At 37.7% G+C, this 19515-nt stretch overlaps 6 protein-coding genes and 1 pseudogene across 14 annotated transcripts; 5 read left to right on the top strand and 2 right to left on the bottom strand.

The window, feature by feature from the left end:
• The first annotated feature begins 86 nt into the window (after nt 1-86).
• LOC104703214 (uncharacterized) lies at nt 87-2974 on the top strand. Of its 5 annotated transcripts, none has more exons than XR_015561360.1 (9): nt 87-184; nt 656-807; nt 1058-1174; nt 1298-1491; nt 1575-1680; nt 1763-1915; nt 2018-2139; nt 2222-2388; nt 2476-2974. XR_015561360.1 is itself a non-coding variant. In XM_010419186.3 (9 exons), exons 2-9 carry the CDS (start codon nt 747-749, stop codon nt 2770-2772), a joined length of 1212 nt encoding a protein of 403 aa, XP_010417488.2. In that variant the 5' UTR covers nt 87-184; nt 656-746; the 3' UTR covers nt 2773-2974. The 5 variants fall into 5 exon arrangements, 3 of the variants coding, with proteins under 3 accessions (XP_010417488.2, XP_010417487.2, XP_087313547.1); XR_015561359.1 differs by having other exon boundaries at nt 2015-2139; XM_010419186.3 differs by having other exon boundaries at nt 1763-1910.
• Nucleotides 2975-5169: 2195 nt separating this feature from the next.
• On the top strand, nt 5170-6330 carry LOC147941881 (uncharacterized). Its single transcript, XM_087457422.1, has one exon. The coding sequence runs from the start codon at nt 5179-5181 to the stop codon at nt 6232-6234; it is 1056 nt and encodes a 351-aa protein (XP_087313548.1). The 5' UTR covers nt 5170-5178; the 3' UTR covers nt 6235-6330.
• Nucleotides 6331-6866: 536 nt separating this feature from the next.
• On the top strand, nt 6867-8182 carry LOC147941880 (uncharacterized). Its single transcript, XM_087458672.1, has 3 exons — nt 6867-6926; nt 7031-7780; nt 7898-8182. Exons 1-3 carry the CDS (start codon nt 6867-6869, stop codon nt 8180-8182), a joined length of 1095 nt encoding a protein of 364 aa, XP_087314798.1.
• A 940-nt stretch (nt 8183-9122) lies between these two features.
• LOC104703210 (protein MHF2 homolog) lies at nt 9123-10491 on the top strand. Its single transcript, XM_010419181.3, has 7 exons — nt 9123-9258; nt 9393-9456; nt 9550-9598; nt 9683-9723; nt 9865-9904; nt 9984-10037; nt 10126-10491. Exons 2-7 carry the CDS (start codon nt 9415-9417, stop codon nt 10227-10229), a joined length of 330 nt encoding a protein of 109 aa, XP_010417483.1. The 5' UTR covers nt 9123-9258; nt 9393-9414; the 3' UTR covers nt 10230-10491.
• Nucleotides 10373-13609, bottom strand: LOC104703211 (ubiquitin carboxyl-terminal hydrolase 21-like; annotated as a pseudogene). The gene is made up of 9 exons (XR_015561356.1): nt 13473-13609; nt 12924-13072; nt 12708-12828; nt 12484-12597; nt 12216-12388; nt 11800-12129; nt 11585-11707; nt 10904-11480; nt 10373-10772 (listed from the first exon to the last, which is right to left on the bottom strand). The product of XR_015561356.1 is annotated as a ubiquitin carboxyl-terminal hydrolase 21-like (transcript).
• On the top strand, nt 13431-15364 carry LOC104703205 (pathogen-related protein). 2 transcript variants are annotated; one of them, XM_087457419.1, is made up of 4 exons: nt 13431-13647; nt 14444-14576; nt 14663-14961; nt 15059-15364. In XM_087457419.1, exons 1-4 carry the CDS (start codon nt 13477-13479, stop codon nt 15212-15214), a joined length of 759 nt encoding a protein of 252 aa, XP_087313545.1. In that variant the 5' UTR covers nt 13431-13476; the 3' UTR covers nt 15215-15364. The 2 variants fall into 2 exon arrangements, with proteins under 2 accessions (XP_087313545.1, XP_087313546.1); XM_087457420.1 differs by lacking the exon at nt 13431-13647 and adding an exon at nt 14119-14355.
• LOC104703207 (anaphase-promoting complex subunit 6-like) lies at nt 15052-19408 on the bottom strand. 3 transcript variants are annotated; one of them, XM_087457418.1, is made up of 18 exons: nt 18994-19353; nt 18725-18859; nt 18449-18522; nt 18157-18196; nt 17930-17975; nt 17734-17813; nt 17407-17579; nt 17188-17313; nt 16824-16898; nt 16611-16736; nt 16383-16452; nt 16207-16289; nt 15958-16071; nt 15775-15874; nt 15645-15680; nt 15452-15541; nt 15298; nt 15052-15195 (listed from the first exon to the last, which is right to left on the bottom strand). In XM_087457418.1, exons 1-18 carry the CDS (start codon nt 19237-19239, stop codon nt 15146-15148), a joined length of 1665 nt encoding a protein of 554 aa, XP_087313544.1. In that variant the 5' UTR covers nt 19240-19353; the 3' UTR covers nt 15052-15145. The 3 variants fall into 3 exon arrangements, 2 of the variants coding, with proteins under 2 accessions (XP_087313544.1, XP_087313543.1); XR_015561357.1 differs by lacking the exon at nt 15052-15195 and having other exon boundaries at nt 15274-15541; nt 16383-16480; nt 18994-19369; XM_087457417.1 differs by lacking the exon at nt 15052-15195 and having other exon boundaries at nt 15274-15541; nt 18994-19408.
• Nucleotides 19409-19515: the final 107 nt, after the last annotated feature.

Genomic DNA, 19515 nt, shown 5'->3' with positions numbered 1-19515 from the left:
ATAGAACCTTAGTTATTGCTTTCATACAGTTTTTGTTTAAGTTTGATGATGCAATGAACCAGTCTTTTTTATGTTTTGGCTACGCAGAGGCTTAATCATATGGTTTCTCTTCTGGGTAAATCAATTTAAGAGTCAAGATGCAACAAGTTATGTGTTATATGGAAGGCACTTAATCTTCTTTCAGGTACGATTAATTAGTTTCCGGCATCTTATCAAACTTTTTATGACTTGATATGATGGAGTCATCAAAGACAGTGTGTATGCGTTACCCAACTTTTGATACGAAATTTTGATTAACGAAAAAACATTCTCTTATTTTCTCACTGAGAATTTTGGAGTACTCTAACTAAAATTTAGGATAACTAATTCATTTATCTACATAATAATCTCATAATAATTTTAATAATTTCAACATTTCTTTTCAGAGATGTCGTAATAAAATATTCAATCATTCTTTTTTGCATCAAATACTGTTGTTACTGTATAAGAGTACAGCATAAATTAAAAAAAAAATAGTAATCAATTTCGTGATAATTAAATTTAATTATGTGTTGGGCTATCTGGGCCGAGCAGATATGGGCCTTAAGCATCCCTCATCTTACCCAAATTTATTAAATTTTTTTGTTTTTCACTTTTTTAATCCAATCGATCCAAGACGGGCGGGTCAAATATCTCTTGACAAAACCTCTCAGGAAACCCGCAAACAGAAAAACGAAACCAGTGGAGTCTGCAAAAGTCAGATCAAAATGGGGAAAAAAGAAGCTTCAAAGATGAACATCGCCATCATACATCCAGATCTTGGGATAGGTATACACGATCTTCATCCAGTGTTCGATTTTAATTTCCCCTGATTAATCTTCTTCCTCTCGTATAATTGGTCCTTCTTCTGGGATCTATCTTGCTTCCGCTTCCGAGGGAGTTATTATTATTCCCAAATTCTTCTAAGATTAAAGTAATGTAATTGAGAGATCACGAACGAGTTTATCAGACTTATTAGATTTGTTCGGGTCTCACAAATTTACACTAGTGCGTTGTTTGTTTCTGGTATATGCTGCAGGTGGAGCAGAGAGATTGATCGTCGATGCGGCGGTTGAGCTTGCGTCCCACGGTCATAAAGTTCATGTCTTCACCTCTCACCACGACAAATCCAGATGCTTCGAGGAAACTCTCTCTGGTGAGTGACGTTTTGCTTAGTTTCTCATTTGGTTTTGTTTTAGGATATCCTTCAAATTTGTAGGCATTATATAATCACAGTTTGAGATTTATTATGATTCAATGTCCTTAAACAACTATCCAGGTATCTTTCAAGTTACGGTGTATGGGTCTTTCCTGCCACGGCATATTTTCTACCGACTACACGCAGTGTGTGCATATTTGCGGTGCTTGTTTGTTGCTCTCTGTGTTCTTTCGGGTTGGTCTTCGTTCGATGTTATACTTGTAGACCAGGTGTCAGTCGTAGTCCCATTGCTCAAACTTAAAAGGTCATCAAAGGTAATTCAAACTTTGCTGCTTTACTCATTATATCTTGTGCTCACTTTTTACAATAGCTTTATCTTGAACATATGTTGATATAGGTTGTTTTCTACTGCCATTTCCCGGATCTCTTGCTAGCTAAGCATACAACAGCACTTAGACGGATGTATCGGAGACCCATTGATTTCATCGAAGAACAAACCACAGGTTTGGTTTTCCATTTCTAACCCCTTACTTACATCCATCTCTGACAGCAATTGTTCTTAGATTATTACTTGTGGGATTGTAGGGATGGCTGATATGATCCTTGTTAACAGTAACTTCACGGCATTAACATTTGCCAATACATTTAAAAGGCTAAATGCACAAGGAAGTCGCCCAGCTGTACTTTACCCAGCAGTCAATATTGATCAGTTCAATGAACCCCATACTTATAAGTATTGTATATCCCTGAACTCCAAATTTACAGGATACTAAAGCAAGCTTCCATATGGAAAAATTACTTCTCTACCGGTTTCTATAAGTTCTTCTTTATCTCTAGCAGGTTGAATTTCCTCTCTGTAAACCGCTTTGAGAGGAAAAAGAACATCGATCTAGCCGTTTCAGCTTTTGCTATGCTATGCAAACATAAGCAAAATCTGACTGATGTTACCCTTACCGTTGCAGGCAAGTTTATATTATAATTGACTTCCCCATCATTATCATATGTAACTGTTTGTATTCTAACAAACAAAGCTCTGTTATTCAGGTGGATATGACGAGCGATTGAAGGAGAATGTTGAGTACTTGGAGGAGCTCAGAAGTTTAGCCGAGAAAGAAGGAGTTTCTGATCGAGTTAACTTCATTACATCTTGTTCAACCGCTGAAAGAAATGAACTTCTCTCTGGTTGCTTGTGCGCTCTCTACACGCCCACGGTAAAAGTCACCATCATTTTTTTTTTTTGTTTGTCTTCCTCCAAGTTTCAATCTCATCTCATTCTCATGGTCCATTTCAAATGTTAGGATGAGCATTTTGGTATTGTTCCATTAGAAGCAATGGCTGCATACAAACCCGTAATTGCCTGCAACAGCGGTGGCCCTGTAGAGACAGTAAAGAATGGAGTAACAGGCTATCTTTGTGAACCGACTCCAGAAGATTTCAGTTCGGCAATGGCTAGATTCATCGAAGATCCTGAATTGGCGAAGAGAATGGGAGGTGAGGCCAGGAATCATGTCGTCGAATCATTCTCTTTGAAGACGTTTGGACAGAAGTTGAATCAGTATCTCGTTGATGTCGTATCAAGCCCTAAAGAAGATTGAGATTCCTTTGTTTAGTAATCATAGATTGCTCGTTAAACATTAGGCTTAGGTCTAAAAATACTGGAGCTTTATTGTCGGGTCAATCATCTTTAACTTGAAGATTGGTTGTTGACAGTTTTGTTTTGTTTTCGATTTTGGTTTGTGGATATAAATTTGACGGAATAAAATCGAAACAGTACTCTGTTTCATATAGATAGGCCAAGTCAATTGAGTCTCGGTCTTCTCAGCAGCGAGCTTCATCAGAGCCGTCGATTTGGTAGCTGAACCCAGCATCTTGAGAAAAGCTCGCTTGGCACGGTTAAGAATCGTCATGATTTTTTGTTTTTTTTCTCTGATTTTGGTGTTAGATATCTAAAGATGTTTATGAGTATTGCTGCTTATATAGATGATCACTGGAGTGACTGTATTTTTCATAATGCCAGATATTTTATTCGGTTGCAGAGGTTTCGTTACAGAGGAGGTCGTTAGAGAAACGACGAACCAACGATTCGACGGTTATTTCCCTTTTTTTTTTTCTTTAAAAAAAAATAATAATAAATCATTAAAATGTACGCTTTATTGTTTGACTCATCTCCATTGACTAACAAATCTAATTGGAAAATGATTATTTTTGACGGCTCTCTCTAATTATTTTTAACGTTTTCAGGATTACTATAAAATACTTGTTCAAAATATGAACACGACAAGAAGTTGATTAATTTTTATTTAAATTGGATATTTTCCAAAATTTGAATGGGAAAACTCTCCCTAGCTAGCGTTTGGGTCATGTATAAGTTGTTAAAAGCATTTTCCCATTCCATTGTTTTTCACACGACCCATTGAATTGTTGGGTCGCATAACTGAATTCTCATTATTATAAATATGCACATCGGACCCTAACATATGCATCTTAATTCTTACATAACATTTATAATCTTACCCCCACACGTTTACTATAAATATGACTTTTACGTACCACCACAAGTTTATTATAATTTATAAAAGTGGTATATTTTTGTCGACAAAAATAAATAAATGTTCATAAAAAGTACTATTAGAGAGATTATTTGCATAATTGTTTCTTTTGACCATAAACTGTATGGATTTAGAAACAATATATAACGTTATTGATGTATGTGGACAAATTATAACTGGCCAAAGTTATTAGGAGCTCGGATATTTTGATCAGTGATTCTTCACTTGGATTTGAAAAATGTTGCGTTGAATGAATCTGTAGTGTCTTTTAAGTGACAGATTTGCCCTCAAACTGTCTCGTTCTCTTTCATTCGCGGAATTGGGTTGTCGAGCGTTCTCTACGATAATAAAGCTCACCAAAGTGATATGTACATCAGTACATGCAATAGATTTACTCCGCGTGGTTTGTTTACAAACTCTGGGTATTTTTTAACGGTGATACGGATGAAAATAAAATTTGCCTTAGCGAATAATTTATTGTTTTACACGCGCGGAGCCTAGGTATCATTAAGCTACATTTAATTCGTTTATCATTTAAGCTAATGCATCGACCAATTTTTTTTTTTTTTTTTTTTTTTTACACCAAGCTTTCTTTGTTGAGCTGAAATCTGTTAAAAAAAAAAATCCAATTTACGTAATAACATTGTAGTGGTTTTAAAAAGTTTAATCCAATAATTTAGTTTACGTTTCCTCATAGATTATAAAGTACTTTATTTAACCCAGTAACAAAACAAGATGAATACTATGATTAAGCTTGACAGCTTTGTTCTTAAACTTTGTTCTTTTTAATGTTTTTTTTTTTTTACTTTGCACTCAGAAGATGTGTTGAGGTAAGAAAGGGACACCTGCGATTCGTTGACAAAAGACAAGTATCGTTTGTTATTTGACGAAACTGTATTTATTTGACACCGAAATGTAACCTGCACATGAGAAGATAAGAGTAGTAGTTTCTCGGTGGGTTGTTCATCAATCTTTTCCTTCCCTTGGAAACCAAGTAGCCACTTGTGTACCAAGATCCATTAAAGCACTTGTGCATCTAGTGACATGTGATGTATACAGTGTAATCTGTGCGTCTGTGTGAACGCTTGGATATTTGAATGTTTACTTACAATCTCAAACACTGGTATGATCGACTCCAGCGTTACAAATTATTTTTTCAAAGCAAATAAAAATATTTAAATAAGAAAAACTTATCTAGCAATGAATTCATAAATTTTAAATTATTGAAGGCGTACTCATACCTGAAATTGCATGGGCCGGCTCCGTTATTGGACGGGTTATCCCACAAGGGTAAACTTATCTAGGGTAAATTTCCTTTTAACGCTGATGGGAGCCGATTAGGGTTAAAACGGCGTGTGTCGTCCGCTTATAAATAGATCCACCGTAGATCAAAATTCAGGATTTGTAAAGACTTTTCTCACAGAAAAAGGATAAAAGAAAATCGTTTTCACAATGTCTATGCTTCTCAGACATCTCAGGAGAGAGGCGCTCGTACGCTGCTACCAGAGCCGTCGGTTCTCGACTTCTCTATCCCAAAATCAGCCTTATCTCATCGTCGGCGGCGATTTTTGTGGAGTTAGTTTGAAGGGTGAATGTGTCGGGCATCTCAAGTATTATGATCCTTGTAAAGGTGATGTTAAGGTTTCGGAAAAATTAGTAGCTATGGAGTTGCTGGAGGTAATGGGAAGAATTGGATCATCCCGTGGTTGGGTAGCTTCTCTGAACACCCGTGATGCTACCATGTCTCTCCAAGATGATCTTAACCCCACAACTGCATTGGATTCGTGCCCAAAACATATTTCACTGCCTCCTCTTGTCACTCTACCTGATTGCCAAACCCAACTTGTCACTAACGTGGTCATGTCCTCTTCTCCTGAACAAGATGACTGTGTTGTGGCTGTCAAGTTCTTGGGACCTCAACTCAGCTTATGTAGGCCCTGTAACGGTTCGAAATGGGTCAACATCAGAACCCCAATTGGCTTTTTCACCTCTCGTGTCATGTATTCCAGAAGAGATCAAATGTTCTGCATGCCCGCTTCTGGAGGCCATTACACGGGATCATGGGATCTCCACAAGCACAGGCATAACCCAAAACTGAACCAGTTGCGGTTTTGCAACCTTCCCAAGTTGATGCAATCCGAGTGGGAACTTTTGGATTCATGTGTTAGAAGGGAAGACTTGGTGGAGTCGCCCACAGGTGAATCCTTTCTGATTAAATGGTACACCGGAAGCAATAGCAATTTAGCCAAAGTGCAAACCAAGCGTTTTATGGTGTTCAAGATAGACCAGGAAGGAAATGCTTGTTACACTGAAGACATTGGGGATCTGTGCATTTTTTTGTCCAAGTCCGAGCCGTTATGTCTCCCTGCAAGCTTGTACTCTGGCCTCACCCCTAACTCTCTTTATTTCGTTGGCTTCGAGGATATGGGAGTTTGCAATCTTGCCACTTCCACCATCCATCCCGAAAATTTCCTATCCACCACCACCCCTTTCTGGCTCCAAAATTAGGCTAGTATATATTCTTTGTTTAGTTTTTATTCTTTTTTTTTTTGATAAAGAACTCCAGCTTCTGTTTAGTATTCTCCTCTTCGTGTTTTTAGCCATCTTTTGATATCCACAAAGCACACATGTTACCTTTGTTTAACGAACTCACAAGTCACAATGTAGCTAAGATTTTGAAACGAACGCACTAGTGAAATTCAGAATCTAATACTCTTTATGATTTCCTTTGGTTGTGGTTATTTTATCTTGGTTATTTGGTGTTGTATATCTGAATCTGTTAGATATTTTAATGACATTAACAAATTTGTTCCTTAGTTTCTCTTCTCTTATGGTATCTTTAAAGTAATTTTATCCACTTCTAGGTTAGATTCGAAAATATATTTCCAGATTATCAACATATAGGTGTTAATTTTTTTTTTTTTTTTTTAAATCATTAGTAGGATTTATGTACTTACATATGTCGTTTTCGATGAAATTATATTGCCAAAGAAAATGAAAAACATGAAATATCTAAGATTCGGATATGTTAGAATTATTCAGAAATATTTGATACGATATGTGCATATATATATATATATATATATAAGCTATTTACAGGCTTTAAATTAGGGTTCTTGTGAAAAAAATATAGCGCGACAATGTCTACGCTTCTTAGACATCTCTCGAAGCTCTATCTCAGGAAACCTAAAGATGCCCTCGTAAGCTACGTACTCATTTTGTCCTACTGTCATTGTCTTTCTTTGTCTTTATTTATTTTTGGATTCTGATCGTCTTTGACTAGTTCTTTATGCATGGTTTGTAGAAAAACCAGAGTGCTAGGTTGTCGCAAACCCCGCCTTATCTGACCCTCGGCGTTTGGGATAAAGAAGACGGTCCCAGTACTCCCAACAAGAATGTAGTTCTCGACTTGTACAACCCACTCAAGGAAGAGTCGGTCAAAATTTTAGATAAATCACTCCCGGAGGAGCTCTGGACGTTGGACTTGGTGGGAATATCCAATGGTTGGGGACTTTTCATGGACAAACACGACAGCTCTGTTGTACGCATGTCCAACTTTTTCTGCTCTTCATCATCCAAATCATCTCCTAAGATCACGACTCTGCCTCCCTTGTGTCCGCTACCCGATCTCAAATTGGAATCCGTGAAAAACGTGGCAATGTCCTGTTCTCCCGACCAAGAGGCGGAGGACTGTGTAGTTGCTGTCAAGTTTATGGGATTTCAGTTGAGTCTCTGTGTACCCACTAGGGATTCAGAGTGGACTAACATCATAACACCTTTCAACTACTTCCACAACTCGAGTCTCACGTACTCGAAGAAAGATCAAAGGTTCTACATGCTTGCTCCAGGAAGCCGATTCTTGGCTTCCTGGTATATCCATTCCAAAAACTGGGACTACCCAAAGTTCCACGAGTTGCGGTTTTACAACATTCCCAAGTTTGGGCAGTCCGAGTGGCAGCTACTGGAGTCGTGTGCCAAGACTGAACACTTAGTGGAGGCCCCCTCGGGCGAATGTTTCTTCGTGAAGTGGTATATAGAAAAATCTCTTAGAGAAGTATAAAAATTATAACTGTTCAATGCTGATGAAAACCTCCTGATTCCTGCTTACAGGTTTGGGGAGAGCTTTCCGTGTGTGTTCAATGAGAAAGAAACGATCTACTACAATACAAAGCGGTTCATGGTGTTCAGAGAGGAGGAGACAAGCAAAGGGGGAGGAGAACGACGCATGTGTTACACAGAGGACATTGGAGATCTTTGCATTTTCCTTGCAGAAAATGAACCTTTTTGTGTTCAGGCCAGCTCATGCCCTGGTCTCAAGCCTAATTCTATCTATTTCATGGGTTACGGCTTTGGTGTTTATGATCTCGCTGCAAAAACGGCCCATACCTTCAATGTTGAAGGTTTACCAGGACCAGTATTTACTTGCCCGTTCTGGATTCCTCCTGTTTCTCTCTAGCATTTTAATTTTTTATGTTAGTTTAATTGTGCAAAATAACACTTTTCCTAATTAGTTTTAATTCTTGGTTGTTGGATGTAAGACTATAGGTTCTTAACTGTTAGATGCATTCTACTTAATCATGGCTATTGGCTATACCTTAATCCAGCTTTCTTCGTCATCACAAAGTTTGAAACTTCCTTGTTGTCTATCTACCAACAGATCATCAGCTTCATTGTTTTTTTTTTTAAACCATCAGCGTCATTGTTATTAGCAATATCTACGATATAGTACTATAGTAGTGCCTGGAAACATTGCAAAGCTCTATTGACTGACTGGAAGTCATTGGTTTCCTGTCAAATGCAGATTTTGCTAGTTTAAAACTTAATTTATATTTTTTCATATTTTATAAAATGGCTTTTCAAATAATAGTATATATTTATCTTGAAAAAAGAAATATTGAATAAAATACTAATTATCATGATAAAAAAATTCTTTGATACCGTAAATAAAATTTAGAAAAGAAGTGAAAATTATTGGAAGGAGGGGGAAAACCCGGAAAATACTCTGTCTATTCTTTTTTTGGTTTTTTCAGTTGGAATGAAAATACCTAATAAAGTTATAAAAAGTACATTATCTTTTTAAATAATGGTAGATTTGTGTTTTAACAGCCGTTAATTACGTTACATAATCAGGAATTCAGGATTATCGCAATATATATTACAACTGACTAAAACGCGTCACACAACAGGCAAATAATTGAAGTCAACGCCCATAAACTATACACTAGACTACAAAAATCGAAGGATTGATGATGAGTATGAGAGCTAACCGACGCGTGTCTGACAAATTTAACCAAACACGGACAACCCTGCAATATATGGGCTGGGCCGGGATGGGCTTATTACTCCACCACATTGCGATTTTACTAAAACGTTGTCGTTTGGATTTAGTTTCTTTTTCCTTCTCCGTGCTTTTCTTTTTCGACTTCCAAATGCCAGTTTTCTTCCCTCCTTTAATCCTCCTCCACCATCGGAGCTCGTCGTCGTCGCCGCCTCACTGTTAATCGCTGCCTTCAGTTGTATCAACATCTCAAGGTATCAATATCTCTTGTAAAATTTTCGATTGCAGAAAAATTGGTTTTTATGATTTTGTATCCCATGATTCTAATTCTCCTTTTTTTTCAAATTAATGCCCCTCTCCGGTCGACGTTTTGGTGTTTGTGCCCCAGGAGGAAGCTTCCTTTTAAATACATGCGCAAAAACGTCATGGACGCCAACAGTACCTTCGATTCTGTAATCTTTGCTCGCGTCTTCCCTTTCTCATCCTCCGTTTTTTTTTATTATCGTCTCCATCTTTACCTCCTTGTGTGTTTTCGTTTCAATTAGGATCTGATTCACGCCATTTTCAAGCACATTTGGGCCCGAAGATTTCGCGGTACACCTCTATGTTCCGCTCAGAGTAGCTTTAATTCCTCTTATGTTGATCTTCTTTGTTTGATTTCTCTGCTCGATTATACAGAAAGGGAGAGGAGCGATGCCATTGATGCTACTGAAGCTGAGGTATTCTCTATTTCATGTCATAAGATTAGAATAATTATCGTAATTTCACTAGATTCTGTAACAGCTATGACCTTTGATACGTTCATCAAGTGATGAAGATATCATTTGTTGATGCTAAATTATGCATTACATTTACTTTAGGTTGCTCTGGGAACAACTAAGAAGAACAGGCTTGCTTCTGGTACCCCTTGTTTACTTTCTCATGTAAACTTGGAAATGAGACATGGATAATATTTTATACTTGGTTATTGTTTATGTAGCTAACGCGAATGCTTTAAAGCTCAGCTGTGAACTTCTCAAGAGTTTTGTCTCAGGTCAAGTATCCATATCCATGTTTGCATTTTCTAACAAGTACTCAATTTTCTCCTTAACTCATGTCGTTTAGCTAATGGGCATTGGCAGAGGCTGTGCAGCGCGCTGCTATAATCGCTGAAGCTGAGGGAATGGACAAGATTGAAGCTACTCATTTAGAGAGGATTCTTCCCCAGCTTCTTTTGGACTTTTAAGGTATGATTGCTAAACAGCACATGCTTGTCCCCTGCATCTTTTCGTTTTTTGTTGATCTTGATCAACTAATGAAAGTGAAGTCTAGTTTCTTTTGCTCCTTCATCTAAAAGTACACAACGCTCTTAGACCATGTCATGTGTTCTCGTAGTGTATATGTTCGTTCATTGATATTTTCCTTCGTTAGAAATATGTGAAGATATGAACAGAGATTATTCCACACAAGTTATTCTAAAGATCATACTAGTACTACTAGTTTGTTTATAGGCTAGGCTAATGTGGTATTACATGATCCATGAAGAACGAGATATATGCATTTGACTTGATTCTGGATATATTCACTATGCGCTTCAGAGCTGATTCCAATGCTACCACCCATAACACACCAAGATACTTTGAAATGTAAGAAGAAATCTTGCCCTTCATCGATCTTCTGCTGTTAGAGATTTTCCTTTTCTTGATCGTATAAGGTTGACCTAAAGCGGAAGAGCGAGATGTAGGAATCTTCTTACGGTATGAAAGAGCAATTTCTTTAGCCTTAGGATCTGCAGAAACCAGCAAGCACTATATTAGAGCTAGTCTTAACTGAGGATACATTATCTTTCTTAGTATCCTCCACAGGTTTACTGTAATTAAGACTAAAGCTATCAATGAACCAATAGTAAAGAGATAGTACCTTTGCGTTCTGGAGACAAATTAGGCTCTTCCTGGTCAGGTGAGGTCTCAGCAAATGATTTGTCAGCCTTAGGTGACTCGAAATTATCACTCATGTAAGAATTACTATCACTGTCTGCTGAATGAAACACTTGTTCCTGAGACTCATAACAACGTAGATCTAAACTATTTACATCCAGGATCGATACTCCCCCCGGGTAGTTACATGCTTTGTTGGAAGTACTGACATTCTCATAACTGTGATCAGATACACACTCGTCTCTCCAGCTAGTCTCAAGCACTGGCTTTGTTGAAAACTTGAAATTATCGCTATTCTCATACTTCTCTGTCGAGCTAGTCCCAAGCACTGGCTTTGTTGAAAACTTGAAATTATCGCCATTCTCATAATCGTGATCAAATGCATACTCTTCTCTCCAGCTACTCTCAAGCACTGACTTTGGTGAAGAATATAATGGACTAGCTTCATACCAAGGTTTCGACACTTCGAAAGCACTAGAAAACGAAGGAGTTCCATCTCTTACAAAAAATAACATATACGCATTTGTTGATAGAGCATCATCTTCGCTGATTCTTGTGACCTGCCAAGAAAAACTTGCATTTATTTAACACCCTTTAGAGAGGTCTGTTTATATAACTAACTAATTAAACCACAAATCAAATGAAAATTGTTATATCACAGTACCTTGGCGTCATCAAACTTATGCCATGTCTCAGGAGCTGATCTCACATAAGAGGAGTAATGACCAAAAGATGCTCTATACCCAAGATGCTCCACAATAGCATAGAGATGTTATTTAGTAGAAACCTGAAAGAAACAAAAGTATAACCTGTTAGGATGTTAAGACTTAAGACATGGAAATCTCAAGATTGATTTTATAGAACCAAAAGTTCGCTTACTTGGGAATCTTGGTTACCACTCATGTAAGGAAGCAAGTCCAACTCCAAAGGGAACTCGACATGTTTGGATATCTTCTTCATCATTAGTCCATCATTCTTGAATCTCTTCAGGTGGAATGTTGCAACCAGTGGCAATTTATCGAGCTGAAATTGCTTCTCCTTTGAAACTTTCTCCTTGAAGTTATCACAGGTTAACTGATCCTCGAGTTGTTCAACACGTGTAAAAGACTCTAGCGCGTTCAAAAGGTTATCAACATCTTCAATTTCCAGACTCCATCCAAGAGAGGTTTCTAATGTGTCAGAAAATGAATTGCAATTGCGGCAATGAAGCTGAAAAGGAAAAGATGAAACATAATCAGTATGAAAATTGCTACAACAGTAAGATAAATATACAGTATGGTAATAAATTGTCATACCCTACTCATGAGACGGCCACCGAAGACGTGATCAACAATGTTGACATCTTGAGAAGAGACAGAGCCAGGGCTATTATATCTCGGAATCAAACATCTCTCTAACTTATCCAAAAACGACTGTAGAAACTCATAGGCATCTTCTTGGTTGTTTATCTGAAAGTCAGGTGAAAAATCTGTGGTGGCTTAAGGTTAAACCATTCATACGGAGAAATCTCACCAAAAGACAAAGTATGAGCAGGGAGAAAAAATAAAGAAGAAGATAACATACGATTTAGATTATCACGAAACTGATTCGTCGTTATATAAGATCCTGAAGACTTGAGAGCAAGCTTAATATGATCTTGGAGAGCCTGCATAACACAGAATGTCTCGCTGCCACCACCTGAAAACCCAAAAGGAGCCGAGCCATAAGATTAAGACCATGAAGAAACAGGGGACTAAAATCAGAGAAGACAAAAAATAGGAATATTGAAAAGTACTCTGGAGTCTTACAGTTGCAAGGGTTTTGACTTTTGTATGAGCGAAGGCTCTCAAGAAGAGGCACGGTGTGAGTTAAGCATTGCAACACTGAAGCTATGAAACAACTGTTGCCTGAATTATAAAGCCCAGCACCCTAAAGAACGTTTCAAACATCAATATAATCAAATATTGGATGAAAATAAAAAGATAAAAACAAAAAAAAAAGATTTAGGTTGACAGGGAACATACAACACCGGTTGGTTCAATGCATGGGAATGCCAAGGGTTTGGTTAAATACGAGTCTCTCGTGACGTCTCGATAGAATGACAAACTATCATCGCTTCGGAGAAATTCCTTCTTGTTTGCAGACGGTGGCATGGTTTGAGAATTGAAAAACCCTGTAATCGTTTTCTGTTATTATCAAAGTGTAAACGGAGAAGGAGAGTTATATATGTATTATCTATATACATACATTAGGGTATCCATATATAACTTAACAGTTATAATAGAAAAAGGAATTGTTAACATTCTATTTTTCCTTTTTTGTTTTTTTTTTAATTTATTATTTTTGTTTTCTTAACGGAGTTTAGAGTTATGAAGTCGATCATGCCAGTAAAAACTTCTCCAAACCGACCGTCAGCAATGATGACTCCTCTGATCTTTCCGACTAAATCGTGACATCTGTCTTTTATGCTAACATCATCGTCGTATGCAAAAAAGGTTACTTTGCTAGGTGCTATATAAAATAGTAGAGAGTCTTTCTTTTATCTTTATAATCTCTACTCTATGCAAACTCACGAAAATGTCTTCTTCTGCGGATGCTCTAGAGGGTGGTCGTTCGTCTCTGAAGTTGGCCGCGGACAAGTACCGATCGATCTTGAACGATGAAAAAACGGGAAACATACGGTGGAGATATGGTGGTCCTCCGATATTTAACACCGTGAACAAGCTTTTCGAAGAAGAAAGAACCCATGTAAACTCTTTTCTCTTGCCTATCTTTATTTATCTTTATCAACAATATGCTTAGATTGTGAGTTTGTGACCAACACAAATCACCACGCTGTTGGACTATATCTCCTAACTATGTTCAGTATAACTATTTTTAAAAATCAAATGTTTACTAGTTTTTGCAATAATTTATATATTTTTATAAAGTCTAGAAGCTTTGATGATCATATAATAACCGATGTTGACATATACCAAACTTTATACTTGAAAAAAGTTACACAAGAATTTCTCGTAAAATTCCTTGGTTTGCTTTTTTATTTCCTACTGGGAAATGTCATTATGTCATTGGATACAAAAGAAGAAGCCAATTGGGACAAGACGAAGGAATTGTGGGTTATTGGTAGCAACTTATTCATGATGATGATATTTAGTATTGTGATTGAGACAATTAACAACTTCAAAATGTCAACTTTAGGTGGTGTTACAAAAACGGGGTTGATCACTTATCCATTTAACCTATATTGTTGAATATCAACATGTATTCTGAGATGATTATAAAAGAGACAAGCAAGCATTACTATCTGTACATCATCCTTATATGACCACTAGGAAAGAGAGAGATAAGTATAGATCTGTGTCTGTCCTTGAAGATGCAGGAAAGGTTCAGTGGAGGTACGGTCACCCTCCAGACTTCAGTAGTGTGAATCAGCTCTTTGAAGAAGGCCAGACCAAGGTCCTCGGGATTTATTGACAAAGACCATGATGATATTTGCTAAAATATGTTAATCTGATTCGTTGATCGTGTTTGATTGTGAGCGCAGGTGTGGCCAAAAGGGTCGTTAGAAGAGACTGTGCAAAACGCAATCAAGTCATGGGAGATGGAGTTCTCACACAAGATCCGTTTACAGGACTTCAAGACCACAAATCCCGAGAAATTTAAGCTCTTTGTTAATGGTAATTACCACATGCACATAATCGATATGATCTTAAACTGTATAGTTACCAAAAAAGAAAAGGATTAAAGTGATTATACTTATTAGGGAGGGAAGGTTTATCAGCTGAAGAGACGCTTAGGCTTGGGAGTTACAATGCTTTGCTCAAGAACTCTTTGCCTCAAGAGTTTCAGTACTACAAGCCAGAGGAAGAGAGCTTCGAGTCATCACATGACGCCTTTAGATCTGCTTTACCACGCGGGTTTGCATGGGAAATACTCTCTGTGTACTCAGGACCGCCTGTTATAGCCTTCAAGTTTAGACACTGGGGATACTTTGAAGGAACTTTTAAAGGTCATGCTCCTACTGGGGAAATGGTTCAGTTCCTGGGTCTAGGAGTTCTAAAGGTATGTCTGAAGCATGAATTTGTGTCCCTCCCTCCTAATCTTTAAATTGTTAAAACTCTAGCATCAGGATTCACTTACTTCTAAAGGTTCTCTACAGGTTGATGAATCGCTTAGAGCAGAGGAGATTGAGATTTACTATGATCCAGGAGAACTGTTCGGGGGACTACTCAAGGGACCTCCTATATCAGAGACCAAAACCACAGACAGCGGAGACAACACTGCAGAGAAACAAAGCTGCCCATTCACACACTAAGAAAAGTTAATTATCTATGAATGTCTACTGTCCGTATAACGTTGGTTTATACTAGAAAATTAAAAAGCAGAAGTATATTTGACCCTTTAAAGAATATATTGTAACAGTCTCTTGGTTATTGATGCATGGAATAAATCATAAGTTGTGTTAGGGGTCACAATGATAGGACAGATAAATTACAACAAGAACTAGAATAAGGCGGTTAATTTAACTGACCAACTTCTAGCAGAGCTCAACCTTTGCATCAACCCCAGTCTGACATTCATCCATGAGAGCTACGTTCAACATTTCGGTACAAAATTGATCATCAGGTTTCAACCACAAGGCCTGAAAATAGACAAAATAGTTGAATAATGTATAGCTCACCGACTGTCAGAGAAGAAAATTATGGAAATAAGTATAGTTCTCTCGTATTCAGTAGTGTGTTTACCTTGTGATAATATGAGATGGCAGCGGAAAATTTCCCCTAGACAAGAATGAGATGGAAATGGAAAAAATGTGATAATCATCGTAAGTATTGTTTCAAAGAAATGACTGGTGTTTAAAAGTACATTAAATACCTGCAAATGGTAAGTGTACGCCAAGCCAGAGTAAGTGCTTAAGCTTTTAGTTGATAGTGTAAGTGCTTTCTCATAATATGAGATAGCTTCATGGTAGTTTCTGTTTATAATAAGAATTCAAGAGTCAATAACTTCATTACATTCACAACAGAAGATGCTAGTTGTGTGTGCACCAAAATATACCTTTGCTTTCTATATGCATGAGCGAGATTGACCACAGTTGGTTCCCAGGTTTCAGTTAATGCAGATGGTATATGGGACAATGTCTTCTTAAACCACCGCACAGCTTCATCGTACCTGAAATATAGTTGATATTGTTGACTCAATTTACTGGATCGTTACCTTCACCCCATTTTGTAGTATAGCTTTGTCATTAATAGCATTTGGAAAATTCAGAGATAAGCAGAGACTGTAAAGAGAAGAGGAACGCACTCTTTCATATGATATGCAACAACTCCGAGTTCATTGTAAACAAGTGGATCCGAAGGGCATATCGCCTTAGCTTGCATGAAAAACTGGACAAAGACAAGGGAACAAAGTAAATACAATATTTGCACAAAGATAAGTCATATAAACTGAAGATATCAGACAGCATTTTCTAACTTTACCTGGTCCGCAAGCTTGTAGCTGTGAGTTCGCATATACTCCATTCCAATGTACAGAGTTGGCAAATGACACCTGGAACAAGATAATATCAAGATTCAACCTGTAAAAAACAATTTGTGACGTAATAAGAACACTTCTACATTGCTTGAGGGCTAAGAATGACTCATTTTAGACACAAGTTATACATTTACAGTCACTAGTTTTAAAGAAAACAAGAGTAACTTGATTACCCTGGAAATAGCCTAGCGGCAGTACGATAGGCAGACATGGCTTGGTCACCCTCCTCTTGGGAAGCAAAGGAATTACCAAAACCTATCCAAGCTGGTGAGAATGAGCCATCTATACTCGTAGCTTTACTGTAAAACCATATTAGAATAAATGGGGTTCAGGTTAGACACATGCACCTACCACTAGAGTTTGTCAAGACTGCATCATGGCATTACCTAAAGTACCGCCGAGCTTCAGCATACTTTTTGATACAATAGTAGTAACAACCCACCGCAAACCATGACAACGCCCTACAAAACCACGTATGAGTATTTATACCACAGAGCATCAAGCAAAGGAATTATGAAACTTTGACTCATACACAAAAATGTGAAATCAATTTCACATGTTCAACGAGACCAAGTACATAAAACATATTCCACCAAAAAAAACATGCTCTTGAAGTTGATTCATGGTCTTGACAAGCTGAACCATAAACAGGTTAACTATCCTAGCTAGGATTGGGATAAAATCATAAGAACTATATTGACATGCTCACCCACTGGCCATATAGCTTGAGAAAATAAATTTCATACTCACTTTGAAGGGTAGTCTTTTACCAAATTGCACGCCATTAGATAGAGCTCATTTGAATTACCAAGTTCCATGGCAGCGGCCAAATGTACCAAGGTACACTTCAAATGAAAAGGATCTTTTTCAAGGAGTCTGTCAAATAAGACCAAAAGCGAATCACATTGCTAGAATCATTCAAGTTTCATATTGCTCAAAATTTAGCATCAGCAGTAATATACAACTTACGCAGAGGTTAGTTCGAAACACTTCTGATATTCACAGCATTGATGGTAGTACTCAGCTTTACAGGCCAACAGATCAGTGTTATTAGCCAATGTGATCATCGATGATCCAGAGACACTACCACTTTCGTTTTCAAGCTTCTTGAACTTAGCATCTATCGTGCTCTGTTTGTCATACTGGACATGAAGAACTAGTAAGTATCAAGAAGAAAAAAAGATGCTACCAAAAGAAATTAGCAGAATAGATAATCAGCAAGCAAATTCCAAATATAAGTGCTACATATCTATTGACACATATCGGATCAACACCTTACAACATCGAAATGTTTACCTTCTTTATCAAGCATGAATAGAAAGAAGAGAGCCATCCGTCTTCTGGACTAAATTGCAGTGAAGAAAGCAGACTCGATTCTGAATTTCAAGTAATTAAAGTCTCAGTTAACTTCTAGTCATGTAAACGACAACGCCATGAAACAAACAAGACGATAAAATAAAGAAGAATGAAAAAGCTTAGAACTATAACTCACCTTCTTCAGATGTAAGCATATGGCTTTCAATAAGGCATTCCAAAGCCTGAAAGGATAGATTACAGAAATCACAACCATGTAACAGTTTTCTGATAACTACAGGAGCTAAATCAGGTTTTTTACTACTATATAGTGATGAAGAGAATTTTATCTTCCCACAGTAGCTCTGCAACTTCCCACAGAAACTAAAAATAACATGCAGCAATTGACTAGGGTGCTAGAAGTACCTCATAGCACAGAGGATCAGCCTTTATAGCAGCTTTGTACCTGCAAACCCAACCGAAACTAATGAGTTAAATGGATATGGAGTTCAAGATTCTCACACACCACTCAATCATGATAGATGGATCAGCCAGATTACACACAAGATCCTAATATTTCCTACTAGCAGTTCAGTGAAACTTATATACATGCTCAGATCATGTCACACCACTAGCTCAATAAGATCAGTTTCTCGAAATCATCAAAATGCAAATGATCCCCTAAACAAGAAAGATAAGTGAAAGAAGGCTCACTGACCATTGTCGAGCCTGAGAACGGTTTTGTAACGCTCCATATGCTTTCCCTCTTAAGAAGCATATTGCCGATGAAATCTGCAAAAGACAACCCCCAATGTATCAGTGCAGGTACTTGCAAAACCTTCAACCTCAAAATAGTATAGTGGAAACACAGTATATAGTAGTCAGACCAATTAATTTAATTCCAACAATTTCACTAACTAAGCCTTCTAGACTCATATACATACTATCTACATGACATCTGGAGTGAAGTATTTGAATAGAGTAAAAAACTCACATTAATCTCTCGGTCCTCTGCATCTTTATCAAAATCTATGACGCTACCATCTTTGGCATCATAGACAATTCCATCTTCATCAACCTTAGCATCACCAAGCATCAAGAGACACTGATCCCATTCCTTCAATTCCTCCTGAAACACACACAGAATTTACCCGATAAACCCTAAAACCACTCGATTCAAGCGAAACAATCTGAATTTCAAAATCCCATCCCACAGAGAAATAGATAATTAGATAGAAGAAGAAGGGAGAAATCGGAAATTACGAGGCACTTTGCGGCGAGGTAACGGAATCGAAGATCTCGGAGGACAATCTTAGAGGCGTTGAGAAGGTGAAAGGCGCGTCGGTAATGTCGACCGAGAAACAGAGCTTGAGCTTGCATATAAATGTCAGCTGGGTCATTAGTGAGTGCCGCTACTTTGTCGGCGAAGAAGATGGCCGACGAGTACAAATGCTTACTTACGCAGTCACGAACCACGCCGCGGATCTTCTCAATTTCTTCTTCCCTCATAGTTTCCTCGCCTCTCTACTTCTTCTAGACGAAATCCACAATCAGCAAAGATCTAAGCAAAAATCTCAACAAAACAAAATAATTGGGAAAGCACGACAGAGGCGGGACAATCGCAAGACCCTCCGGCGGGAGTGTAAAATATTTTATCCCCCTCACCTTCCATGACTATAGGCCCATTATGCTGCAACCTAAAGCCCATTAACATAGTTGTGAAACGCAACAAGCCCTGTAATTTAAAATATGGGACCCACAGCGCCGCGAGTCAGTTGTTCTATT

Source organism: Camelina sativa, chromosome 7 (genome assembly GCF_030686135.1).
Source record: "Camelina sativa cultivar CO46 ecotype springtype chromosome 7, ASM3068613v1".
NCBI lineage: Eukaryota > Viridiplantae > Streptophyta > Magnoliopsida > Brassicales > Brassicaceae > Camelina > Camelina sativa.
This window is presented reverse-complemented; position numbering and strand designations above follow the sequence as displayed.

Coding starts and splice junctions, on each gene's coding strand:
- LOC104703205 (XM_087457419.1), top strand. CDS start 13,477: ATGTCTTCTTCTGCGGATGCTCTAGAGGGTGGTCGTTCGTCTCTGAAG. Junction 14,577..14,662: donor ATTTAAGCTCTTTGTTAATG/GTAATTACCACA, acceptor TATACTTATTAG/GGAGGGAAGGTTTATCAGCT. Junction 14,962..15,058: donor TGGGTCTAGGAGTTCTAAAG/GTATGTCTGAAG, acceptor GGTTCTCTACAG/GTTGATGAATCGCTTAGAGC.
- LOC147941880 (XM_087458672.1), top strand. CDS start 6,867: ATGTCTACGCTTCTTAGACATCTCTCGAAGCTCTATCTCAGGAAACCT. Junction 6,927..7,030: donor GGAAACCTAAAGATGCCCTC/GTAAGCTACGTA, acceptor CATGGTTTGTAG/AAAAACCAGAGTGCTAGGTT. Junction 7,781..7,897: donor TAGAAAAATCTCTTAGAGAA/GTATAAAAATTA, acceptor TACAATACAAAG/CGGTTCATGGTGTTCAGAGA.
- LOC147941881 (XM_087457422.1), top strand. CDS start 5,179: ATGTCTATGCTTCTCAGACATCTCAGGAGAGAGGCGCTCGTACGCTGC.
- LOC104703207 (XM_087457418.1), bottom strand. CDS start 19,239: ATGAGGGAAGAAGAAATTGAGAAGATCCGCGGCGTGGTTCGTGACTGC. Junction 17,814..17,929: donor TATGCTTACATCTGAAGAAG/GTGAGTTATAGT, acceptor CTTGAAATTCAG/AATCGAGTCTGCTTTCTTCA. Junction 15,542..15,644: donor CCATCTCATATTATCACAAG/GTAAACACACTA, acceptor GTCTATTTTCAG/GCCTTGTGGTTGAAACCTGA.
- LOC104703214 (XM_010419185.3), top strand. CDS start 747: ATGGGGAAAAAAGAAGCTTCAAAGATGAACATCGCCATCATACATCCA. Junction 1,911..2,014: donor AATGAACCCCATACTTATAA/GTATTGTATATC, acceptor CTTTATCTCTAG/CAGGTTGAATTTCCTCTCTG. Junction 2,140..2,221: donor TGTTACCCTTACCGTTGCAG/GCAAGTTTATAT, acceptor TCTGTTATTCAG/GTGGATATGACGAGCGATTG.
- LOC104703210 (XM_010419181.3), top strand. CDS start 9,415: ATGCGCAAAAACGTCATGGACGCCAACAGTACCTTCGATTCT. Junction 9,724..9,864: donor TTGATGCTACTGAAGCTGAG/GTATTCTCTATT, acceptor CATTTACTTTAG/GTTGCTCTGGGAACAACTAA. Junction 9,905..9,983: donor GAAGAACAGGCTTGCTTCTG/GTACCCCTTGTT, acceptor TTGTTTATGTAG/CTAACGCGAATGCTTTAAAG.